Source organism: Podarcis erhardii (assembly GCF_964252035.2).
Source record: "Podarcis erhardii genome assembly, chromosome: 2".
In the NCBI taxonomy this organism is placed as follows: domain Eukaryota; kingdom Metazoa; phylum Chordata; class Lepidosauria; order Squamata; family Lacertidae; genus Podarcis; species Podarcis erhardii.
In genome coordinates, this window is record NC_138498.1 from 63,976,599 (window position 1) to 64,002,049 (window position 25,451).

The window sequence follows — 25,451 nt, forward strand, 5'->3', positions numbered from 1 at the left end:
AGTTTGCGCAATAGATACTCTGAATGCTTCCAATAGCCAAGTAATGAGTCCTTTTGAATGCCATTGCAGAGTTTGGTCCTCCCAAACGTTTAAAAGGGGGAGCTGTGGAATAGGAGTCTTATATATTGCAGAAAATTCATGATACACCTCTAACCAAAATTCTTGTTCAGGCAGGCACTCCCACAATAAATGGAAGAATGTACCTTGCACCCTACAGCCTCTCCAACCACATGATGTCACCTGTGAAGTTATATGTGAAAGCTGAACTGGTTTACGATGCCACCTGTGGGAGATTTTTTGATGAACAGTTCCCATATAAAGAGAGATACAGATTGGTGTGACACAAGAGTTCCATAGTTTCTTCCACTCACTTTCTGGTGTAATTGTACCCATATCTGTGTTCCAAAGCAAGTTAATTCCTTTTAGGAATGCAGTAGACAGATCCAGAATGCTATAGTGGTGAATAGGTGTCCTGTGGCTTAACTGTTCTACAGAACAGAGAAGGAGGCTTCTGGGAAGGTGGTGGGCTTGCTTTTCTTTGATAGTCTGGGGCTCTTTCTGCAAGAAGCTTGAAACCAAAACTGAAACAGATGCAAGGAATAGCAAAAATCATTGAAGGGATGATTTCACTTCAGAGGTACTATTTCTAGCTTGGTATGTTTCTCTTGGGAATCACGGTACAGTTCTTTCCCCAAAGTGTTCAACCTTAGAAAGCATGTAGAAGGCTGCTTGTTCATTTTAAAAGAAAAAGTTAAGCAGATCTTTGGAAAGGGACAGGATTATCCTCCACATAAACAGAGAGTGTAATCTGGTAGATTGGAAGCGGAAGTTAGGTAAAGGAAGACAGAGCATGGAAGATAAAGGCAATAAAATTGACTATTTAACACATGGCTGGATTTGAGAACAGGAAGCTTCTGTTTACCAGAGGCATACAATCCTAGATTAGTCTCCCTACATGGTTATGGTATTAAAGAGACTTTCTGCTCCTGAGTTAAGGCCCGGTCCCAAGGAATGGTGGGATGGAGTTGTAGTGTATTAATACACTCTTTCTGTCTCTTTGTACATAGTCTGATTTCTTTTTTAAAAAATTATTTCATCCTTGGAATAGAACTGCCATATTGATCTGGTGTCTGACTAGTGATCTTGTTCACTGCTTAAGTCCTCTGGATTTTGCCAGCCTTGTCTGGTGCGGTTGGTCATATCTTCTTCCCCTGCGGCATGGCCTGCTACCATTTAGTTTCCATGCCTTGCCTGCAACCTTTCAGACTCCTTGAAAACAATTACGAGATGGTTGTCAGTGCCCAAGCCATGCTTGGAAGGTGGAATGTAAGCAGATAACGAAAGGTGCTGTGGTCGCTCACGCAGAGTGTGTGTGTTCTAGTCCATTGCTTCTTGTACAGTTTGCATGCAGTATAATTTGTTCTGCAGGACTCCATGGGATGGAATTGCCTTGGTCTCGAGGAAAAGGGGCATCGAGCAATAGTGGTGTCTCGGCAGAAGGAAAACCACGCGTTTCTGTTTGTCATGCTGAGCTAAATTCCATTCTGTACAGTATGCTGAACTAGAGTGTGCGTGTTGGGCAGTGACACCAGACAGCCAAAAGGTAAATTTAAGCTGCTACTTCAGCAAGCATCTAAAGTTGTAAGTGATTCCCCACCCCCACCGCCGTTTTCTTTTGTGCCAGAGCCAATCCTGTACACTGGAATATTTCTTCTCCATGTTTTCTTTCTTCATTTTTCCTTTTTGCTGTTCGTTGAGAGCTGGTTGGTGAAAGGAGGAAGGGGAATTCCTGTAGCTGTTACAAAGTTAATGGACCTCAGATCTAACTCTGCCACCTCTAGCAGTTTCCCCTTAATATTCATCTGTTCCATTTGAATGCTTCACTGTCTGATACTTCATTTCAGCACTGCTCTGAACTTGGGAATAAAGCAGTCATAATGTTCCAGTGCCTGTGAACATGGGATTGGAGGAGCAACTATAATTCTGCATTGCTGTGATTAGGGTACTTATGCATACTTGTGCTGATAGGGCAGAATTCTGCTGCTTGTGTATGGGGATTATATGCATGGTTCCATAAAATAATTATTAAAGATTTGGAAACTAGAAGGTGATTGGGCTTTTGTGATGGTTGGATGTATTCTGCACCAAACCAAACTCCATGGCTCAGTTTGCACCTCACTGAAAACCAGAGTTAATGATTTACCATGAAGATGCAGATTGTTCCCTCTTTGTTCTACTTGTAGTGTGAATGCAAACAACAAATCACAACCCCTGGCCCAGCGCCATGTCCAAACTGGGGGTATTTGTTTGTTTTGCTAAGCCAAGGACAAACTTTTGCTTCACACTGTGTGGAGCAAAAGCAAACCATGATTTCTTGTTGGGACGTAAAAATAAGCGTGGGATTATGGTTTGTTGTTCCCGCTTCTACAAGGGAAGGAGTGAAGTAGTACACGTTCACAGCAAGTGATTTACCATGAAATGCGAACACAGCCTGAGTAGAAAATTCTGTAAAACCCATAGAGCCAGGTACTGAACACAGGTTTTGTTATGTTTCCTAGTTTGTGCTTGCATGCCCAGATCAGCAATTCATGCCAGGCAATTTAGATCTGGTCCTAACCAATGTTGATGACCTGGTTAGTGGGGTAGAAGTGGAATGATCATTAGGCGCGAGTGATCATGCTCTTCTGAAGTTTACTATACAGCGGAAAGGAGCAGCCAAGCATACTAGGACTCAATTTCTTGACTTTAAGAAAGCCGACTTCATAAAACTTAGGGAAGTGCTGGGTGAGATCCCATGGACAGTAATACTAAAAGGAAAGGGAGTTCATGATGGCTGGGAGTTTGTTAAGAGGGAGATAGTAAGAGCACAACTTCAGGCAATACCAATGAGACGGAAACATGGAAGGTGCCTAAAGAAGCCAGGGTGGCTATCTAAAGAACTTTTAACTGAGTTAAGATTTAAAAAGGATGTGTACAGAAAAGGGGGGAAACCACCAAAGAGGAATTCAAACAAATAGCCAGCTCGTGTAGACACAAAGTCAGAAAAGCTAAAGCACAGAATGAACTCAGGCTTGCTAGAGAGGTTAAAAGCAACAAAAAAGGCTTTTATGGGTATGTTCGTAGCAAAAGGAAGAACAAAGAAACAGTGGGGTCACTCAGAGGAGAAGCTGGTGAAATGCAAACAGGGGACACAGAAAGGGCTGAACTCCTCAATGCCTTCTTTGCCTCAGTCTTCTCCGATAAAGAAAACAATGCCCGACCTGAAGAATTTGGAGCAAATGATTCAGCAGAGGAAACACAGCCCAGAATAACTAAGGAGATAGTACAAGAATACTTGGCTAGTTTAGATGTATTCAAGTCTCCAGGGCCAGATGAACTGCATCCAAGAGTATTAAAAGAACTGGCAGATGTGATCTCAGAACCACTGGCAGTCATCTTTGAGAATTCCTGGAGAACAGGCGAAGTCCCGGCAGACTGGAGGAGGGCAAATGTTGTCCCTATTTTCAAAAAGGGGAAAAGAGAGGACCCAAATAATTACCGCCCAGTCAGTCTGACATCAATACCAGGGAAGATTCTGGAGCAGATCATTAAGCAAACAGTCTGTGAGCACCTAGAAAGGAATACTGTGATCACCAATAGTCAGCATGGATTTCTGAAAAATAAGTCATGTCACACTAACCTGATCTCGTTTTTTGACAGAATTACAAGCCTGGTTGATGAAGGGAACGCAGTGGATGTAGCCTACCTTGATTTCAGCAAGGCTTTTGACAAGGTGCCCCATGATATTCTTGTAAAGAAGCTGGTAAAATGCGGACTTGACTATGCTACCACTCAGTGGATTTGTAACTGGCTGACTGACCGAACCCAAAGGGTGCTCATCAATGGTTCCTCTTCATCCTGGAGAAGAGTAACTAGTGGGGTGCCACAGGGTTCTGTCTTGGGCCCGGTCTTATTCAACATCTTTATCAACGACTTGGATGATGGACTCAAGGGCATCCTGATCAAATTTGCAGATGACATCAAACTGGGAGGGGTGGCTAACACCCCAGAGGACAGGATCACACTTCAAAACGACCTTGACAGATTAGAGAACTGGGCGAAAACAAACAAGATGAATTTTAACAGGGAGAAATGTAAAGTATTGCACTTGGGCAAAAAAAATGAGAGGCACAAATACAAGATGGGTGACACCTGGCTTGAGAGCAGTACATGTGAAAAGGATCTAGGAGTCTTGGTTGACCACAAACTTGACATGAGCCAACAGTGTGACGCGGCAGCTAAAAAAGCCAATGCAATTCTGGGCTGCATCAATAGGAGTATAGCATCTAGATCAAGGGAAGTAATAGTGCCACTGTATTCTGCTCTGGTCAGACCTCACCTGGAGTACTGTGTCCAGTTCTGGGCACCACAGTTCAAGAAGGACACTGACAAACTGGAACGTGTCCAGAGGAGGGCAACCAAAATGGTCAAAGGCCTGGAAACGATGCCTTATGAGGAACGGCTAAGGGAGCTGGGCATGTTTAGCCTGGGGAAGAAGAGGTTAAGGGGTGATATGATAGCCATGTTCAAATATATAAAAGGATGTCACATAGAGGAGGGAGAAAGGTTGTTTTCTGCTGCTCCAGAGAAGCGGACACGGAGCAATGGTTCCAAACTAGAAGAAAGAAGATTCCACCTAAACATTAGGAAGAACTTCCTGACAGTAAGAGCTGTTTGACAGTGGAATTTGCTGCCAAGGAGTGTGGTGGAGTCTCCTTCTTTGGAGGTCTTTAAGCAGAGGCTTGACAACCATATGTCAGGAGTGCTCTGATGGTGTTTCCTGCTTGGCAGGGGGTTGGACTCGATGGCCCTTGTGGTCTCTTCCAACTCTATGATTCTATGATTCTATGAATTCTTGCTCTTTCACGGTCTGGCTATGAAGCCTTCCCCTACTTAGTGATTAAAAAATGCCCATTGCTTATGAAAAGTTTAGGAAACACTGCCCTAATAGCTTTATTTCCTTTATAAGCTGTTTAGATCTCGTTAGCAACCTCTTTATTTCCCTTCCCCTGACTCTGGGAAGTAAGTACAAATTATATGAAGTGAAGGAAATGCATTATTTCCATATATTCTTCGAAGTCCTGTTGCTACTTCTTCATCCTTGCATCCCTTTTCCCTCTGGATTGGCAACTGGGAGCTGTTTGGAACTGGGTTTGGATTGGGGAATCAGCACATGGAGGTCCCAAACATCAGCTCTGAATTGCACAGAACTTTTTTTACTAGGGTGGACCCTGTTAACCTTGCTGTATAAGTAGCAGGAACAGCAGCATCACTCACTGTTATTATTACTATGAACAAAACCAGCACAATATGATGAGAGCACCTTATTAGAGCAAAAGTTGATTTGCGGGTTGTGTGTGCATATGCACCGTCACCCAAGCCCCTTTCTTGTTGGTGATTAAAGATGAATGCCTAATCTTTTCCTGTCAGTAACTATTGCCTATCCTGCCTCTCCATGCATTGACATTAAATCTGTTGGCTGTCAGTTCTCTGTGTGTAGCCATGGGAACTCTGATGTCACTAACGAGAGCTTGTGACTTTCCTTCCATGCAGGAAAGATGACTAGTGAAGGCAGCAGGCGGCAGGTTGGCGGGATGTTAATTATTGTAAATGGTAGAAACAGAGTAAAAAAACCCCATCTGGTGGTTCCAAGGTGGGATTCTTGATTAGTTTTATCTCTCCCCCCCACCTCACACCCGCCTTTTATATTATAAATGCTAATTTTTCCTGCGGAGGAAGAAATGCTTGGGGTGTGCTCTGTTTGTGGGGAGGGGAAAGGGAGCTTAATGGTTAATGTCTAGTAAGCACTTTGGGAGATTAAAAGGGCTATTTATTCTTGCAGTTCCAGCAGAGGAACTTGTTGAAACGTGGCAGTGCTCCTGTCACTCAAAAGCAACTGCCTTTGGGGAAAACTTCTGATTGACAAACGAAGGTGCTGAGCTGGGTTTAGGAGAACAAAATGCTGTTCTGGGGGAGAATCTGCCGGAAAAACATCTTTCTTAGGAAACTTTGAAATGATTTCTCTTGCTGATTTTTAATACAAAAAACGCACTCCTCTGGAGTTTGGAGCCTTGCCTGCGAAGGTGTGTCTTACATAGACAGGTTGCAGTTGAAACCAATGCTTAATCAACCCTTTGCAAAAATAATTGTTCAGTTCTTTCATTCTATATTTCTTACAAAACAACCGTTGTTTTTGAACTTTTATTTGAATTGAACATATACTCCCTGCCTCCGTCCCCCAAATATACATTAAATAGCATGCTTGCAGTACTGGGTTTCTTTGTGGGGCAGTGGGGGTGGGTTGCAGAGAATTCGCAACACCGCTTCACTGCGCAAAAAGTCACCTTCTTGCCTAGCTATATTGTGTTTTAATTACAAAACCTAGGATGATCCATTCACACCATGCATTTCTAGATCTTTAAAATCCCAAATGGTTTGGGCCTATGCTTTTCTTTGGACTGCCTCTACTCTTCTCTATTGTCGTTTCCTATGGTGGCCCCACAGCAGTGCAGTTGGGGCCATTTCTACACTGGAGGCCTTTGCGGAAGCCCCTGAAGAATGTTTCCCCTTCTTTCCCCAAATGGCCTTCTGGGTGTGATGTTTCTTAGCTGGGCGGTGGTCCGGCTGAATTGTGTGCTTTTCAGTTCTGCTTTTAAAAACCCTTCTTTACGTGGTGCGTTGAGTGGTAGTGTTAAGTATTTATTTTTAAATACGTATTACTTTTCTTTTATCCTTTTTGATGGGCACTTGCCCCAGAAAAGGGGCCTAATAATTACCATCATAATACTAAATAAAAAATATATATCATAGGAATGCTCTGTGGCAGGGAGCATATTGTGGAATTTCATTCATTTCCGTGGTAGTTTTGCCCTTTTGAGGGCCAAATGACGCGTTACACTGAACAAATTATGTGCAGCAATCTCTCCTTTTTTTACTTTGATGAATTACAGGTACAAACAGGGTGATTCTTACTGGGAAGGCCACATGCAGAGAGGGGAAATTTATCTCTTCTCCCCAGCATTGTTGGAACTGAAACTGAACATGAGCCCCCACCCCTCATGCTACTATAATGTTTGGGGTGTGTGTGTATGTGGGGGGGGGGGGAATCTTTCCTGTTGTTCTAGCTGTGGGGAAGGGCAAGAGATGTTAGTTCCGATTGTGCTGTGGAGGGAAGAGAGAAGTCTTCCCACACCCACACAACATATGCCGCATTTCCAAGTTAAGGATTGCCTCCTGTGCGCATGCAATTAATAAAAATAAAAGGGGAAAGGAACCTACACGCTACACACTATGTGTAGTTTCGCCCCTAGATCCATTGATTTGTAGGGCAGGCGGGGTGGGGGAAGAAAATAAACATCCAAAAGCAACCTTCAAATACAAATTTGGTTCAGTTTCCACAGTCTCTTCCAGCTCGTTGCCCACAGAATTTCAAGTAGTAGTACATTGGTTTTATTTGGCTGTAAGAATGTAACCAAGTTTCAAGTTGTGGGCTCACTTATTCTTTTTGCCGTTTCATGAGCTCAGAAATAAAGTCTTTGCATTCAAAACACACATACACAGTATCTGGAATTCAGCTAACTTTCACTCAGAGCAGACGCACGGAAATTAACAGACCTAAGTTGGTCATGGCCATTAATTTCAATGGGACTACTCTGAGTAAAGCTCACTCACCTATAAGTGCTAGTTTATCAAGGGAAAACTTCTCATTTAATAACCTACTTTACTGTATGACGTATCTGTTTATGTGATATAAATGTTCATCTGTGATGTCTTTTTTTAAAAGCATTTATTAATTTTCCAATAAGAACATCCAATTAACATATCAAATCAAATCCAATAAAAATAAAAAACTAAAATAAAAAAGTCCAATTGTCTTCCAAATTGTAATAATTTTTTGTTTTGGCTTCCCACTGTCTGAATTCCAAAGCGTTTTCAACATCATAGTCCTGCCTCTCATCATCAGTGTTTTTCATAATTCCATATCGTGATTTTGTGATGTCTTGTCTACATCCAGTTGGCTAATGTAGTTGTGCCAGGCAGCTCAGATTTGGTCTATAGCTGAGGGTCCTTTTAAAGTTGCCCAGATAGTATCATACAGATAATAAATTATTGTTAATAATTGCTTGTAAAGCACCTAATGCTTACTAAGTGCTGTGCAGACATTAAAAACCAAGGTGGTTTGATTTATGAATGATCAGTAAGGAATATGGGCTGCTTTAGCTCAGCATTATGGGTAGTATTATGAAATATAGCTAGAAATCCTAGTACTGTAAATGGATGACGTATAGTTAGAGATTCTAGTAATTATGGTGGTTCCAGGGCAGTATTATAGTCAGGAAATTCCTTTGGACAATAGGCAATAGGCAAATGCTATGCTTCATGCTAGAAAACAACAACAACAACAACAACAACAACAACAACAACAACAACAACAACCATCATCACTGTTACTACTATTGCCACCATTTGCAGTAGGGAGTTGCCAGTGCCTCTTTATTCCAGTGGTTTGATGTGATGCCACAGAGAGAGTATTGGCAGAGAGGTCATGGCCCTTCTGACTGCCATGGATGGGCTTAGCTGCTCTGATGTCACCCTCAGTGCTTAGAAGGATTGTTGGAAATGTTAGTCTGAATTCTGAAGATCCAAACATTATTGAAATTAAATCCTTTCATATGGCACTACTTCAGTGGGTTTTGAATGAGCTCTTTGTAGAAAAAGTGGCATATAAATGTAGTAATAAATTTAATGAATCATTGATTCTGTGATCTCATGGCATTTTACTAGAAGAGCATGATTCTGCTTACCTTCTATGGCAGGATAGTTAGCATAATGCAAAGAGTTGTGTCAAATGCTGTAATTTGTGTAAACTGTGTGTCTGGAGCTATGTAAAACTTCGTAAATCCTCAGGAATATCACACCTTGGCCTGCCTGAGACACAGAAGCCCCACCTTATGCGTGATGCGATTTCCTCCTTCCCCACACCAAAATCCAAACTCTTAAAAGAGATGTTTCTTCTTGTTTCTGGGTCTCTCTTGCCTCCTTGCTAGGAAGGGAGGGAACTCTGTTGCAACAAAAAAAATAAAGACCTGTCTTGCTTTCACTGCCGCCTGCCTCCATCCATTCATCTCTGACCAATCATGGACTTAGGGGACTCAGTCCCTTGGGGAGTTGGGCAGCAAAAGCCAACCATCCCTATTTTTTCTATATCAGATGGATTCTGTCCAGGATCTTAGTCATGGCTGAGCTAGAGATCTAGCTATACAGTATGGGGGTTACCTGTGTCATATTGGCATAGCTGCTTTGCCCTGGCTTTCTAGTAGTATGGACATTTTTCTGTGATTTCTAGGGTGATAATTGTGATCTTTTCAAATATTGAGATGGTTCTATTTCGCTCTCTCTCTGCCTTGCATAAACATAAAAAAACCTTGATTTTGATGTTTTACACCCACTTGAGACAGATCAGGCATTTCTAAGGAACAGAAAAGGAGTGAAGGTAAGAAATCGATAGTCTAGGAGATCTGGCTTCAGGCCTTTTTTGTGACACTTCAGAGGCCTGGTGGGCAAATCTTTCCTACTTCTGGAATTAAACCTGTCCCCAGTTCCATTATCTCCTCGCTTAAGGCAGGAGGGGAAATGACTGGATTAAGCCTGGCATTAATCCAAACTACTTTTCAACCAGCTTCCTTTTTAATCGCACTGTTGTTGATTTTACTTGATACTCCCCCCCCCCCTTTTAAAGACATCTCCATCCTTCTGCTCGCAGCGTCTCACACCACATCCACTTTAGGGGTTGGCTGCTTGCTTCTTCCACTGCAGTAAGACAGCAACTGTCCTCTTGCATGATGCACAAATGTGTTAAAGTTCTGAAAGGGGGCAGACAAAATTGGAAACAGCCCTGGCCAGAAGCTTCCAAGCTACGATTCAGTAGGGCACCCGAGAGCTGGGAGGTTCTCTGTGGTGGCCTTTAGAAAAGCCTCCCCTGGATTGCTGGTTGATTCATGCTGGAGTCTATTAATAGCTTTGCTCCACCTGCTAAGGTGCGAAAGTCCAAGGCAGACCATTGGCTGCTACTCCCCTTCAGTCCAGAGGGTGCTGCCGGTGGTGACCTTCCAGCTGTCCCCGGGCAACTCTTCGAACACAGCAGAGCTGGGCTTAAAAGGAGGAGAGCAGAAGAACAATTGGGAGGAGAGGCTGGCAAGTAACAAGAGATCAGTGTAACCAAACACAGCAACTGAACCAGGACGTGCAGGCTCTGTCTTTCCAGATTTTGCAGATGTTAAACATTGGTGGGATACTTATTGGACTGCTTCTTGTACATGTGCCTCGCCGTTAAGCCTGTTACATAGAAAACTAGGAGGTTGGGTTTCAAACGATAGGAGAACTTGAGTGGAATACCAAAGGTCAGTATCTGAATCACTCATCCAAAGGTCACTGCGTTTCAGGCTGTTTTGTCTTCGAAACAGACAGATGGCCCTTGCTCTCTTCCTGCGCTGCGTGGCTGTTTACAGCTCACCATGCTCTTTCCCTCGGTGGAGTGGAAGGCTTACCCTCATGATGTTTAGATAAGGGTTTCCTCTTTGCTGTTGTGTCAAACACCCGCAGCCAGTTGGCTTGAGCACCGCTTGTGTTGCATGTTAGAGTTGTTTTTCTGGGACGCACTTGGACACTTGATGCCCTTGAAAGGTGGCTTCAGGAGGCCACATGTTTGGATTTTGGTGGCCAGCCATCGTGTCTGGTAGAGCTGTCTTTGCTGTACAGGGACAGGCAGATGCACCCCTTTTTGAACCTGCTGTGCTCAGGGGGCAGTGGTGATGAGGAGCGGTGTGTGTAAAAACCCTTTCTCTCATACCTGCGGCATTGATGGGGGTGCATCCCAATGTGCTGGGCACCATTTTCCAAAGAGCCACTCTGCTTCCTTGTGCTTCTGAATACTTTAAAAAGAAGGTTTCTGCTTCAGGAGGGTGCACAGGAGCCTTTTTCTTCTGGTTGATGGAACTGAACGTTTCTGGTAGTTGGTGGCAACCATATTGGTGGACCATGAGTATTGCTGTTCTGCAAAGGGGTTGTTAACATATAATGATGCTGTAGAGGCTGTGTGTGTGTGTGTGTGTGTGTGTGTGTGTGTGTGTGTAGGAAGATCTGTTGCACAACACAACAAAAAGGGTTCTAGGATTTGGAGGAGTGTGTATCCCATGACTTATCGGCCGTCTGACTTGTGAACTTTAGCTGAAAGAATAAGGAATCCTCGTCACTTTTTTGTTTTGTTTTGTTTTGTTTGTTTCTACTAACGCTTTTCTAAGTAGGGAAGCAGAAGAAAAATGGTATTGAATTGTCGGCGCAAGTCTAAACATGCCTGGATCAGGTATTGGAAGCTGTGCCAGATGTTTAGCTCTGACTTGCACCTGAACATTGACTGTGGATGTGCATCTTTGAAAGTTTCAGGTGCTTATTTATTCACAGATGACTTTTAAGGGGAGTAGCATAATCGTGTTGTAGAACCCTGGGAGCCAAATGAAATGTGACCCGTTGAATGTGCCTTTCCATTTAACTGGAGGTTTTCGTAGAATTGTAGAATTGGAAGGGACCTCAAGGATCATTTAACAATGCAAATTGTAACAGCTAGTCTAAACTGAGGTTCTCCATACTGCAACAAGCGCGGAGGGAGATTTTAATCATTTTTTCGCTGTGGAAAGTCCCTCCTCCGATGCTGGCAATTGTATTGGGAAGAAATCCCCTCTGCTGCCAATGTGGGACATTTCCTTCTCCCAATGCAAGTGTCAGCTTCAGATGTGTCCTGAGTGCTAAATATGCCGCTGGCCTTAAAAAACCCCCACCTCACCCCAAACCATACGCTTCAGGTTACATACGCTTCAGGTTACAGACTCTATTAACCCAGAAATATTGCTTCAGGTTAAGAACTTTGCTTCAGGATGAGAACAGAAATTGTGCTCCGGTGGCGCGGCAGCAGCAGGAGGCCCCATTAACTAAAGTGGTGCTTCAGGTTATGAACAGTTTCAGGTTAAGTACGGAACTCCGGAACGAATTAAGTACATAACCCGAGGTACCACTGTATCTTATAAGATACAAAACTTCCTTGCCCTGTACTGCAAATTGGTTATATAGAAGTAGATGGCCGGGTTTGCTCTTTTTAGGGGAAAAAGTAAATCTGGAAAAGAATCAAATGGGAAGTTTTGCCTCTGTGTGGATTGTTGAGGCTGTTTCTTGACAGAGGACATCTTGTAGTTGTTTAGGAGTTGCAGGTGAAACGTGGCTTGAATCTGTGGTCTTTCCCTGGGTGCTGGCCTTGGAATGGCTGTTCCAAACTCTGTGAGCGAAATCAGAATTGTTTCACTTTTTTTTGGTTTTTTTGTGGGTTAAAGCTGGGCAACGGGCCCCCGCTCTAGCTTTTCTTAAGTGTACAAAGAAACAGCAGTATTCTTACGGTTCTCTGCACTGTTGAACTATTAAGTATTAAAGGCTTCTTGTGGTGTGTTGGCAAGTGATTGACACTAAGCTGAAGCAGGTGCAGAGTGCGTGGCGGCTTCCTCAAAGCTATGTGGGGGTGAACAACTATGCTGGGAAAGCAAACTGCGGGCTCTCCCTGTGCCCACTGGGTGTTTAGGCCTCTAGATTGTATGGCAGCTGGCCCTTTGACTGGTACACCAAGAATGAGCTTGCAGGAGGAGGGGCTGTAGACCTACATATCTAGCCTAATAATGAAAGCTGAGCTTGAGGGCTGAAGCTGGCCTGTAATGCACTATCTGCCTTATGCAGACTAAAGGCCCCGGGAGGACCCAGCAAGCTACATTTGCATTTAAACACCACACATGCAAAACACCTATCTTGAATTTCCTTAGCTTTTTCTTCCGAAAAGCTTCTGTGAGATAGAAAAGCCCTAGAAGCCTAGAGACACCCCCCTCCCATAAAAAATAGTTTTAGTTAAAAGGGAGGTAGGATTCATACAGGCTGGGAGAACGCTGCTACTCACAATAATCCATTTGACACAATCCAACTCTTGTCATGCCTGGAGATAAAAATAAGTGCACTCCCTTGGATAAGTGGCATAGCGCCTGAACGCGTGCAAAGTTTATTTCCCTACCCTTTTATCGGTCCAGGCCAACTTCAGCTGTGGCAACTTTTTTCATCAAAGGCATGGACCACCGAGGGGTCCATAAATAAAGGTTTCTCTGTGGGAATATGCTATGTTTGGGAGGCGGCTTGAGTTTGTGGGATCTTCCAGGTTGTGAGACTATGTTCTTCCCAGAGGGAATTTGCTAATACCTTGTTGCCCTTTTCCTTTTAAACGCAGAAGGACGCTTCTGGTACATGCCCAAGGATTCGCCATGCGCCTTCACCTGTTGAGAGATGTTCCGGAACCCCAAGACTGCCCAGTTTCCGTCCTGATGATGCGTCAGTGATGATGCGAAGCTCTTGGTTTTTCTGCCTCAGAAAGGAACTCTGAATGGATTTGCCATGGTGACATGAAAAAAGACCAGGAGGGATAACGGACTTCCACAGGGGCGATTGTGCACGCACACACGCTGCCTCTTAGGGAAATTGTCCTTTCCTGCATCAAGATCTGGAGGGAGGGAGGGGGGCTGGGTGGGGTGGGGTGGGGAAGGAACCCGAACACACTCTATCAAAGCAAGGATGACTTTGGTAAGGATTCGGAGGAGCTTCCGGCAGGTGTCTCCTCAGGTGGTGCTGTTCTTGCTGTTTGCCTTCTGCCTACTCAGCGTTTTTGTCTCGGCCTATTATTTATATGGGTGGAAGAGGGGACTGGAGCCCTCGGGGGACATCCCAAGCCCGGATTGTGATGAACCGAAGGTCGCCCCTTCTCGCCTGCTTCCGCTGAAGCCCATCAAAGTGGTGGATTCTTCTCGCACAGACCCTTTGGTTCTTGTGTTTGTGGAAAGTCTCTACTCCCAGTTGGGCCAGGAGATAGTGGCCATCTTGGAGTCCAGTCGCTTCAAATACCTGACGGAGATTGCTCCAGGGAAGGGGGACATGCCCACACTGACGGACAAGGACCGAGGGCGCTTTGCACTGATCATTTACGAGAACATCCTGAAGTATGTGAACCTGGACGCCTGGAACCGCGAGCTCTTGGACAAGTACTGTGTTGAGTACGGTGTAGGAATCATTGGCTTCTTCAAGGTACTGGCTTTGGTTTGGGCAAAGCTTTTGTGGGAGCAGGTGGGGAAGAATCAGGCCACCTCCAGTGATGGGGTGCGAATTTCCTGCAGGAAATTTTTCTAGTGCTTTATTTTTATGTGTGTGTGGGGGGGGGAAATCGGTTTCATATACGGTCGTTGAATGGATGCCAATGGCAAGTACAGTATTAGGCAGACCTGGGCAGTTTCAAAGAATGTAGCTGTGTTTATTTAATACAAGTAAAATAAACATACTGAATTAAATCACATTTTCTGACGCAAGCTTAAAAAACATGGGTTTTTTTGGGGGGGTAAAGTGTTTTATTATTGTTTCGTTTTATAATGTATATAAAACAGGGAACAATTATAGCAACAGATGAAAATTAAAAGATGAAAATCAACTATAGGCAACCCCCCGTTTACACATGTTCAATATGTGTACAATTATGCATGCACATGCTGTGCCAAACCCAGAAGTGACCTGAAATGTCACAAAAATGTTTTGAAAAGGGGTGGACCGGGGCAGGGTGGGATGGAATAGGGTGTTTGCAGGCTTTTTCAATGGTGTTTCAGATAGACACAATTTCACTGATGGGTTGCTTGTATAAAATAGACATGTAGAATGAGCAGTTGCACTGTAGTTACAATTACATGAGCTGAATTTTTTTGATGCTAATTTTCATAGGAATCTTATTTATTTTTTAAAAAATATGTGTATTCTGCTGTATCATAAAAAAAATATCAAAGCAGTTTACAGCAATAAAAGCATCAAAACTTCTCCCCCAGACCAACATCATTTCATGGGGACAAGGTTAGTCCAACTATGGAGCACAGATCAGTCTCTCTGCATGAACACATGGCCTAGTCCTACAGCAAGATTAGGATCGTCTGTGTTACACTCCCTACAAATAGAAAATAAACACAGGAGTCACAAGGGTGGCCTAGCATCTCCCCCGCCAAATATTGCGCTAGTTATGCCCTCAGATTTTGCTGCTCCAATGCCACCTTATTTTGTTGCAGTGTAAATCCAGTCTGTTTTAAAGAGAATGGATGAAGAGCTTCAAAGAGTGACATAAACCTTGGACTCAGGTCCAAGACCTAAGGGGGAAGGCCAGAAGCTTGCATCATAATGTTATAATCAAACACGTGTAACTGCGAACACTCCCGCAGTTTTCAGATTGCTGTATTAGGTTCTTCCATGTATGTGGTGGGAGGAATGCATAATTATATTTGTATATAATTATGCCCATACCTTTCTATATACACCACAGATTCAGATACCCAAACAGCTGGAGTTTGCCCATTTCCTTCCTTCCTTGCTTGTTTGTGCTTTGCTGGTTGGTGGCAGCCATTTTCGGGCAGACACATCAGAGAGCAGGACAAATCAGGGAGCAGGAGAGACTGGAAAAATCAGTTTTCCCTTTCTCTCTCTTTTGCTGGTTGGCTGCAGCCATTTCAGTAAGAAACCATTGAAAAAGTGGGAAGAAAGATTGGAAAAATCCCAGATTAGAAATGTTCCCTTGGGCATCCACGTAAATCGTGGACTCGTTATGTGAATGCTCACCAAATGAACGATTGTCGGGGAACACTTTGCGTTTGGTAAGCAGGACCTGTGTGTACTTCTGAACCAGTCCTAAATAAAAATAATTTTAACAATGCGACAGTCCTTAGCTGGTGAAGAGGGCTGTAAAGTAGATCCTTAGTTGTGTACTTCTCAGGACAGAAGTTTGCTTTACTCTTTTTTTTAAATAAAAAAAGCACTTCAGTTTCCTCCCCTTTTTTCCTTGGACCCAATATTGTCTATACACTGTACATTTAAAGTACTCTCCCCCAAGAATATTGGGAACTGTAGTTTACTTCCCACAGAACTGCATTTCCCAGCACCCTTAACAAACTGTAGGTCCCAAGATTCTTTGGTGGGGAAAGTTCTTAAAATGTATGGTATGTACACAGGTCTTCCTGAGGGAACATTCTTCCATCTCATTCCTTCTGCAGTTAGTGGTACAACAGTGCTGAGAGTGAACGCAGCTTTGAGGGCTTGGCTTGACAACATGCTTCTCTGAAATTCATTACTGTTGGCTATTGCTGATACGATAGATTGCCTAGACTCTTAAGCAGTAGCCCACCTGTATTACAATAGCACAGGTGCTTTCTGAAGGCATCTGTATCTGCCACATGCTGGCTCATGTGTGAACAGCAGGGACCTGGAAGAGCTTCAGCTTGCAAAATGTCAGCCTTTCTTGGACACCTTCTCACAGTCACTACTTGCTATTGAATGGCTTGATGTCTTGCCAGCATCGAGCCTGATAAGTAAAAGGGCTGTGTATTTTAACTGATGCCAAGAGCGGATTTACAAATCTGCGCCTTTTGAGATGAGGCTGCAGCGCCTTTGGTTCTGCTGGTGACAGTAAAAAAGATAACAGTAATGGTCCTCTTGGGAACTGGTTAATGTGTGAAGAGAACAGATTGTAACAGGGATTTGGGGGCCATCCGGGCATCCCTGCCTAGCATTATGACTTGACAAGGCCACCCCCCACCCTGTGTCCCTGCTTCCCCTAGTGATTCTTGGATTTGGTTTCCAAGAAGTCAAGTAGGAGGGGATGCAGGCTAACACAAACCGTATGGCATTTGCCACAGGTCTATTGCGTTTTTCCCTGCTTGAATGGGTAAGCCAAGAAGGTTAAGAATCCAGGGCAGAAATGAAGCGTGTAAATGAGGCTTTATCCTGAGACCAAGAGCTGTCCTGCTGCTTTTGACAGACATTTTTTGCACAGCAGTCTGTTTTCTCTTCCATTCTGATTTCTCTTGCTTCCTTGGCTCGAACCCACGAAAGCAGTACTATATTAAATTGGTTTAAATTTTCAGAGTGGCAAAGAAGAATCAGTCTCCCTCCCTTGCTTTCTAACCCTCTGGCTTTCTGTCCATTTACATAGTTATATCTTTGAAAGATAATTTGATTGGGTGCTAAGTAGTATGGCTACACTGCATGTTGATCCCTTTCCAGACATACAGTTGGATAAAGCCTGTCCTTGAAAAATAATTAGTTCATCACACAAACTATATTCTGTGTGTATTTCAGTGAACTTTACTGGTGGAAAGTACACAGACCACACAACATGCACATTGCAATAATAAAACAGTGGCTTTCCTTTCTATTGACACAAATGAGAGAAGCAGAAGGGTCCAGAATATATGACGGGAAGAGCCCATCACAGTACTAAAACATATAGCCTAAATATAAGACTACAACCAAAATATAAGAGCCCAACTGCAAAGGCTGCTGACCTAACCATTTCTTTGCAGCTGTTTCAGAGAGGCACTCTGGTCCAGAGGGGCTCTCTAAGCCACAGAATTCAGCTTGGCTTGGTTTGTATATAAAAAGGCTGTATCTGATCTCTTCACCTCCGCGTCCTTCCCCAAGCAGCAGCCACTTCATCCTAGTCAGAGTTTCCTCCCTCCAATCTAATGCAGTGGAACCTCTGTTGTCGAACATAATCTGTTCTGGAAGACTGTTCGACTTCTAAAACGTTCGGCAACCGAGGCTCAGTGGGCGGTCAGCAAATCGAGAAAATTGAGAAATGTGCCTCATAAGCTGTTTGACTTCTGAGGCGTGTTCAAAAACTGAAGCAATTACTGCTGGGTTTTTGGCGTTTGAAAACTGAAATGTTTGGCTTCCGAGACGCTCGAAAACCGAGGTTCCACTGTAATCCTGTAGGGCTTCCCTTGTGATCCATCCACGCCCATCACATTTAAGCAAAGTTTAAATGTGTATACCACCTTCCAACCCTCTCTGGCTTAGGCCTGCTCCCCTCACTTTCCTCCTCTTACATCTTCTTTGGTATGAGTGGAAATTTCAAAAATGAATGGCCTTAAATGAAGATTAGACAAATTCATGAAGAATAAGCTATCAGAGTTAGTGGCCACATGTAGCCTATGTTCTACCTTCGCTCTTGGAGGCAGTATGATTCTGAATACCAGTTGCTGGAGGCCACAGGAGGACAGAGTGCTGTTGCACTTGGGTCCTGTTTGCAGGCTCCCCAAGAGCATCTTCTGATTGGCCACTGTGAGGATGGGGATACTGTACTGGATGGTGCACCAGCCTTAACTTATGTTCTTAACCACCAGAGCTGCTCTTGGAGCCAACAGAACACCCATGTTTAGTAGTTTATAGTAGCAAGGAAACGCTTGAATTCCATAGACTGCTCCCCTGCTCTTGCAAACCTGAAGTGACACACTCAGTACCACGTGTGCTTTCAGGAATTCAGTTAACCTGTACACCAATCACATTGTGCCATTATATTGCCTCTTAAGCATTCTTAATAAATAAATCTGAGACAAATAGGGCTCTAGTTCTTCACCCGCTTTCATACTCTGCTTCCTCTCTGTTCTTTTCCTTATTGTTGGCAGCTCCAAGAAATTTTGCTTATGTGACACAACTTGCAAATAAATACTTCACACAGCAGAACCAAAGAGGTAACCCCTCAAATTCTCTGTTCCTTCCTCCTATATGGAAAATCATAAAGCCTCGCAAATGATGTCATCCTGTATACACGCAACACAAATGGGGTATAAATTCAGTTCATGTGATCTCCCTACAGGCCAATGAGAACAGCTTGCTGAGTGCTCAGCTGAAAGGCTTCCCCCTTTTTCTCCACTCCAACCTTGCGCTGAAGGACTGCAGCATCAACCCCAAATCACCACTCCTGTACATCACACGGCCCAGTGAAGTAGAGAAGGGACTCCTTCCAGGCGAGGACTGGACAGTCTTCCAGTCAAACCATTCCACCTACGAACCCATCCTCCTGGCCAAAACCAAGTCGGCAGAATCCATCCCACACATGAGCATTGATGCAGCACTCCATACCACTGTGGTTCAGGATCTGGGCCTCCACGATGGCATCCAGAGAGTCCTCTTTGGCAACAACCTCAACTTTTGGCTGCACAAGCTGGTCTTTGTCGACGCTGTTTCTTTCCTCACTGGCAAGAGGCTTTCCCTCCCCCTGGACCGCTACGTCTTGGTGGACATTGATGATATTTTTGTTGGCAAGGAAGGCACACGGATGAAAGTGGATGATGTAAAGGTAATGATACACAGCCAGGTTTTGCTTTTGAGGTTGGGATTTGGGGGAGATGTGGGGCTAGCTGTCCTGTGGATCCATTTCTTTGGGCTGAAAGCTACATCATGCTAGGAGCTGTGCCCTGGATCCCTGAATCCTTACTGCTGTTCCGCTGTTCTTCTACCTCTACCACACTGGATCTAGTGTGGTGTTTGTGCTTCTGTCATTCCCAGAATGTGTGAGACTGGGATGGTGACATTTGAAATGCAGGAAGCGTAATCAGGTGTCCCAGCCTCATGGAATTTTAATGTAGACTCAGTAACCATTTCTTTTTTAAAAAACCTGTTGTTCACAGCCAACATATTATTGCTTTAGTTGAAAGCCCTTTAAATCAGGATTGCTGTGAATAGTTACACAAGTGCAAAAATGTAGAGATGGATTTCCTTGAGATTAAATTGGGAAGCACTAAAATTAAAAATCTTAACTTAGCCCAACATCACTTGTTTTTCAACATCTGATAAAGAGAACTGTAGGCTGTGAAAGTTTGTCTTCAAGGTGCTACAAAAACTATTTTTAGTAAGATCAAAGAAACAAGAACAAACTAAGAAAGCTCAGAACTTGGAACAAACTTTTGTTGTCTAGGGATAAAATGAACCTTTTACTACATAACGGTATATTACCAGAAATAGGTGAGAATAATGTGTGTGTGTAGGAATCAGTTAATGACCACTCTTCCTAATATTTCTATATCTTAGGGAGAGGGATCATTAACTGATTCCTTTGAGAAGAGCAAGAAGAAAGTTAGACTGATGTTAACAACCACGATTTATTTTGTTTGGCTTAGGGAAATGATGGTTTAAGGCTTGAACACTTTCCTTTTTTTTTTAAAGCAAAAAGCACAATGTGCAACAGATTTATCACTAGGTCTCTTAGGCACATGTCTGTCTCAGCTTTGTTTCCCATAGAATTATTGTTAAACCATTGCCTTTTCTCTGCTTTCTTAACAAAAATAGAGAGTGTAGCTCTCCAAACAAAGTCCCAGATGAGTAATTAAGCAGGATTTATTTGTGCCTGATGAGGAACATCTGAACGCTTACTTGCCCCCACTTCTACTCCAGACACCTCCACTTTTAAATAACTAGTATTTATCTAACAAAGGCTAATCTAGTCACTATACTATTTGCTCACGTGAACTATCAAGTGCTTGCTTATGGTGGCAAAGGTGTTATGGGAATCCCAAAACTGGGTTATTAGCAGATGGTGACCTTTGAGGTCTAGGAGGCTGCGGAAAATGTAAGCTGCACCTTCCTGGTAAGAGTGATATTGCAGCTTGCATGTTAATGACTGAAATGTGTATATATAAGGGCATGTGAGGAAAACCGATGTTTTGAATTGGTACTAAGGCCTCCTTGCATTTATACTGGTGGGATGGAAGCTTATGCACTGTGCTCCCTACCCCACCACCACTGGGATAATGTAAAAAAAAAAAAAAAAAAGGCCTATGCTATGTGAGAAGACACCATGCTGCAGCTCCTTCTCATCCTCTTCCTCCAGAAGCTGGGACTTCTATTCCCCCTGCTTTCTAAAGCGAATAGGCTATGGTTTTAAATGTTGCTTTTCATCCCACTCTGTAGGCTCTCTTTGACACTCAGAATGAACTGCGCACCCATATCCCCAACTTCACCTTCAATCTGGGTTACTCAGGGAAATTCTTCCACACAGGTAAGAAGGATTTGTGGGGTGTGTGCGTGACCTTATTTGGGCTCTCCGGTCTTTCGCATTGTGTTGAGGGCTAGGCTAGAAGATCTGCCTGGTAGGTGATGATAGCTTTGTGGATCAGATTCACCAGGAAAGCTTCCCTTCCCTTTCGTATTTTTGCCCCTGGAGGTCCAAGGCTTGATCAGTCTGTGTGTTGTGTGCAGGGTGGTTACTGAGGTTTTCATGTTCTACTGGGCAAAGCACATGGTTGGTTTGAGCCTGTGGGAGGAATGGCATTCCATTGCATGTCTTCGGTTTTTAGTCGTGACACTAGTGGTTTGGGTCTGTCAGGTACGGACGCGGAAGACGAAGGAGATGACCTGCTGCTCTCGTACGTGAAGGAGTTTTGGTGGTTCCCCCACATGTGGAGTCACATGCAGCCTCACCTCTTCCATAACCAATCTGTGCTGGCTGACCAAATGACCATGAACAAGAAATTTGCAGTTGTAAGTAAGACGCTTTCTGGGGACAGAAGCAGAAGGCTGGGGCAAAACAAAAAGCGGGTTGTACCTCAAAAGATGGAAGGAAGGCACGAGTCGATCATTTGTTTATTGTTCAGATTGATGAGTTTGCAATTGCAAAATGAAAAACCTAGCACTGCTAGGACATTGCCACAATGCGTTGCATCAGCACAGCATTCTTAAAAATGTCTCGTTGGCTGCTGCAGAAAACAGAACAACCATTTTTTGGGCTCCTGTCTACTATTTATGCAAGGAGTGTGGTGTGTGTAAAAACATCCCAACATTCAAGTCTCCCCAGGGGTCTTATAGAACCAGCTTCTCCTACTGTATTGTCAGTCTGAGGTGTTGCACCCTTCATAGCATGATAATGAATTGGACCTCCAGGAAGAAAGCATGGCCTGCTTTCCTCCTCTCCTCTCTTGTTGTCTTCTTATGTTCAACCACTGATCTGTAATCCCACCATTTCCTATCTCTTTCTGGAAGGGGGATCTTGGTTCCTGTGATCCCTTCCTACAGTACTCTGTCTGTGATCCTAGTCTTTCACAACTAGTGCCCATGAGCCTCTTTTCTTAAACCTAAAATCCACCTTCAGATTTTGTTATCAAATTCAAAACGAAAATGTCCAGGAGAGCAAACCGATGGTTATGCTGTGTGGAATCTCAGCCTCTCTAACCTTGAGCGCATACCATTCTCTGGCACAGGGACAAATAGTGTCCCTGGTAATCCTGCTTTGCTCCAGGGACACGGGTGGCGCTGTGGTCTAAACCACAGAGCCTAGGGCTTGCCAATCAGAAGGTCGGTGGTTCAAATCCCCGCGACGGAGTGAGCCCCCGTTGCTCGGTCCCTGCTCCTGCCAACCTAGCAGTTTGAAAGCACGTCAAAGTGCAAGTAGATAAATAGGTACCACTCCAGCGGGAAGGTAAACGGCGTTTCCGTGCGCTGCTCTGGTTCGCCAGAAGCTGCTTAGTCATGCTGGCCACATGACCCGGAAGCTGTACGCCGGCTCCCTTGGCCAGTAAAGCAAGATGAGCGCCACAACCCCAGAGTCGGCCACGACTGGACCTAATGGTCAGGGGACCTTTTACCAGTTTTCAAGAACGGCATAAACTTTGCTTGTTTCCTTTCTACCCAACTTTTCTGTTGATGTGCTAACTTCTTTTGTCTGAGGAATTCTTGAAAATTCCTTCATTTCACCTAACCTCACAGTTTAGTTACAAGTCGGTTCTTCATCCTGTTGCAAATAGGTTTTTATTTATTCATTCACCCTCTTGGTTCCAGGTGTCAGATAGCATCCAACACCTTTCAGTACAGTTCTTTATCTGACCTTTTCAAAAGATGGGTGCTGCCAAGCAACCAGTTCTTGATAGTGCCGTCTGTGGGATGCACAGCTCACTTCTCTTTGTTACTCTTTCAGCACAGCAGAGAGTCTGCTTGAACAAGCCCACTCGAGGGAGAAGAGAACTAAAAGATTAAATCATTAATCCTTTTTTTAAGGAGTTTTGCCAGAGATGCCCTTTGGTGCATCATACACACAAAAAAAAGAATTTGCAGGTTGCTCCTTTGCGATTACGTGAACAAATGAAAAGAACCTGGGAAAAGGGGAGAAATTTAAACATAGCCATAAAATCTTGCAGAAGATCTTTCTTAAAACAATGAAGCACGGAAGCTGTGCTGGATAACTCTTGGGTGTATTCTATAGTGTTGTGTAAGCTGTGACTTCATAAAATGTGCTACTATAGGCTTCTCCGTGTCCCCATGGGAGAGTTGCTCAGACTTAACACGGAATGCCTGGTGCCTGTAAAACAGGCTGAAATGTAATGTTCCAGGTTTTGTTCTTCAGTTATTCTTCTTGCATCTGCTGAAGAGCACCCAGTCTTGTGCTAGGGTCACTGGAGCACGTAAAAGCCTTGCTGGCAAAACTTGCTAGAAGGCTACACGTTGGCCATATCATCTGTGTGATAAGTTGAGTAGGAGCTTGGTATTAACAGTTGTCGGACCCATTCGCTGCTCTCTCCTGTATCTCACAGAATTTACACCTTGAACCGTCTTTCCCAGTTCCCTGAAATAGGATGCTGACATCTCTGCTACTTTGGGATGATATAGACTGCAGTGGGGAGGGGAGGTAATAAGATCTTCTTTTAAAAAAGCCCTTAAAGGCTGGATTCCATTCACTTGCGGTGGGAGCCTTTCATTAAAAGTCCACTGGTTACTCCAGCTGATACAGTTATGACCTCTCTCTCTCTCTCTCTCTCTCCTCTTAGGAGCATGGCATCCCCACTGATATGGGCTATGCAGTGGCACCTCATCATTCAGGGGTGTACCCAGTCCATGTGCAATTGTATGAGGCCTGGAAACAAGTGTGGGGGATCCGAGTCACCAGCACGGAAGAGTACCCTCACCTCAAACCAGCCCGCTTCAGACGAGGCTTCATCCACAATGGAATCATGGTAAGTAGGAAGGGCCTTCGCTTATCTTTCTTGCTTCATCCTCTCTCCTGTACGTGAATAAGCTCAAGCTCCCCATATTGTTTAAGAGGGATCCACTAACGTAAGTTCAGGCAACCTGTGTGTTTGTTTCCTGGAGGGACAGCGAGGACATCTTCCACCATCTGCTCAGAATTTATAAGGAGCACTGGAATGGGCTGATTCTCTTTCTCCTTTTCAAAAACATCTGTAACTTGCTATATGTTTTCTTTCTGCTTCTTTCCAGGTTCTCCCACGGCAAACATGCGGCTTGTTCACACATACCATATTCTATAATGAATACCCTGGTGGGTCCAATGAACTGGATAAGATAATCAACGGAGGCGAGCTTTTTCTGACTGTGCTACTTAACCCTGTAAGTGCTGCTTTGATGAACAATGGAAGGTTCTAATTGCAGTGTGTAGAACCTCCTCCTCCTCCTCCTCCTCCTCCTCCTCCTCCTCCTCCTCCTCCTCTTCTTCTTCTTCTATGGCATTTTGAAATAAAGTCTAAAACCACAAGCACCAAATAGAAGGAAAGCAACAAGATCACTGAGAAAATGGGGAAAAGGTAACTCCCTGAGTGACAGACCTTGGTGCGTTATGGGTGAGTTTGGGTGGTGGTAAAGCAGCCTGAGAAGAAGCTCCTGAATAGGTTGAAAGAACTTTTAAGGAAGACTGGAAAAGATTTGCAGAATATTAGAAAAATCACTGTAAACAGATTAAAATGTTAGCAAGGTTTGAAAAGGTTGGCAATAGGACCCATGGAAGGGAAGGTGGGAAGTCTAGAGATTCGGAGTAATCTCTAAATATGGATATGTATTTGGTATTGTTGTAATTTTATACTTGCAAAATCAAATAAAAATATTACCCCCCCCAAAAAAAAACATTAGCAGGCTTAGAATAAATTCAGCAGTATGAAGTTTACTGAAATAAAACTGAAAAAGAGAGAGTACGGAATTATTGGAATATGCAGTGGTAAAGGGTTAATAAACGAACCATGGAAGTGGGGGAAGGGAAGTTGATGATGCAATATTAAATTATTATTATTATTATTATGTACAGTTTGTATTTTGGTAAAATGTCAATGTGCAAATTTTTAAAATTCAAAATGATAAATAAAATTTAAAAGAAGAAGAAGAAGCTGCTGAGTTTGGATTTTTAAGCTATGTAGCCAAAATCATAGTGACAGAGAAATGCATTTGTATTTGTTTGGAGCATTGTTTGGTAAGTGGAAACCACATCCTGGGCCCCACAGCATCTCTTTAAAAGCTGAGATCCATTGCTTGCTTCACTTGCTAAGTAGGTTTGTGCATAAGCATGGTGTCCCAGATTTTAGAAGATTGCATGGGAGATTTCTATAGTTATGTGAGGCACACAATTTCTCTGCTGTATAAAATTGCTTGAGAAGGTCTTGATGCAGGAATCCAGGGCCATCGGATTTGAAGTGATCAAATTGCATAGCTTTAGGTGTTTGCCAGCAGTTTGAAATGAATGTAAATGAATGTCTTTTTGCCTTTTA

The 25,451-nt window shown here is 43.7% G+C and overlaps 1 protein-coding gene across 1 annotated transcript in view; it reads left to right on the forward strand.

Annotated features, from left to right (window-relative positions):
* Window positions 1–13,650: 13,650 nt before the first annotated feature.
* Window positions 13,651–25,451, forward strand: part of NDST1 (N-deacetylase and N-sulfotransferase 1) — a 28,936-nt gene continuing 17,135 nt past the window's right edge. Inside the window, exons 1-6 of the mRNA XM_081851428.1 lie at window positions 13,651–14,196; window positions 18,791–19,273; window positions 20,884–20,971; window positions 21,299–21,453; window positions 23,730–23,915; window positions 24,178–24,306. Of these exons, the coding sequence (XP_081707554.1) occupies window positions 13,690–14,196; window positions 18,791–19,273; window positions 20,884–20,971; window positions 21,299–21,453; window positions 23,730–23,915; window positions 24,178–24,306 (1,548 nt within the window). The 5' untranslated portion in view covers window positions 13,651–13,689. The remainder of the gene's footprint in view (window positions 14,197–18,790; window positions 19,274–20,883; window positions 20,972–21,298; window positions 21,454–23,729; window positions 23,916–24,177; window positions 24,307–25,451) is intronic.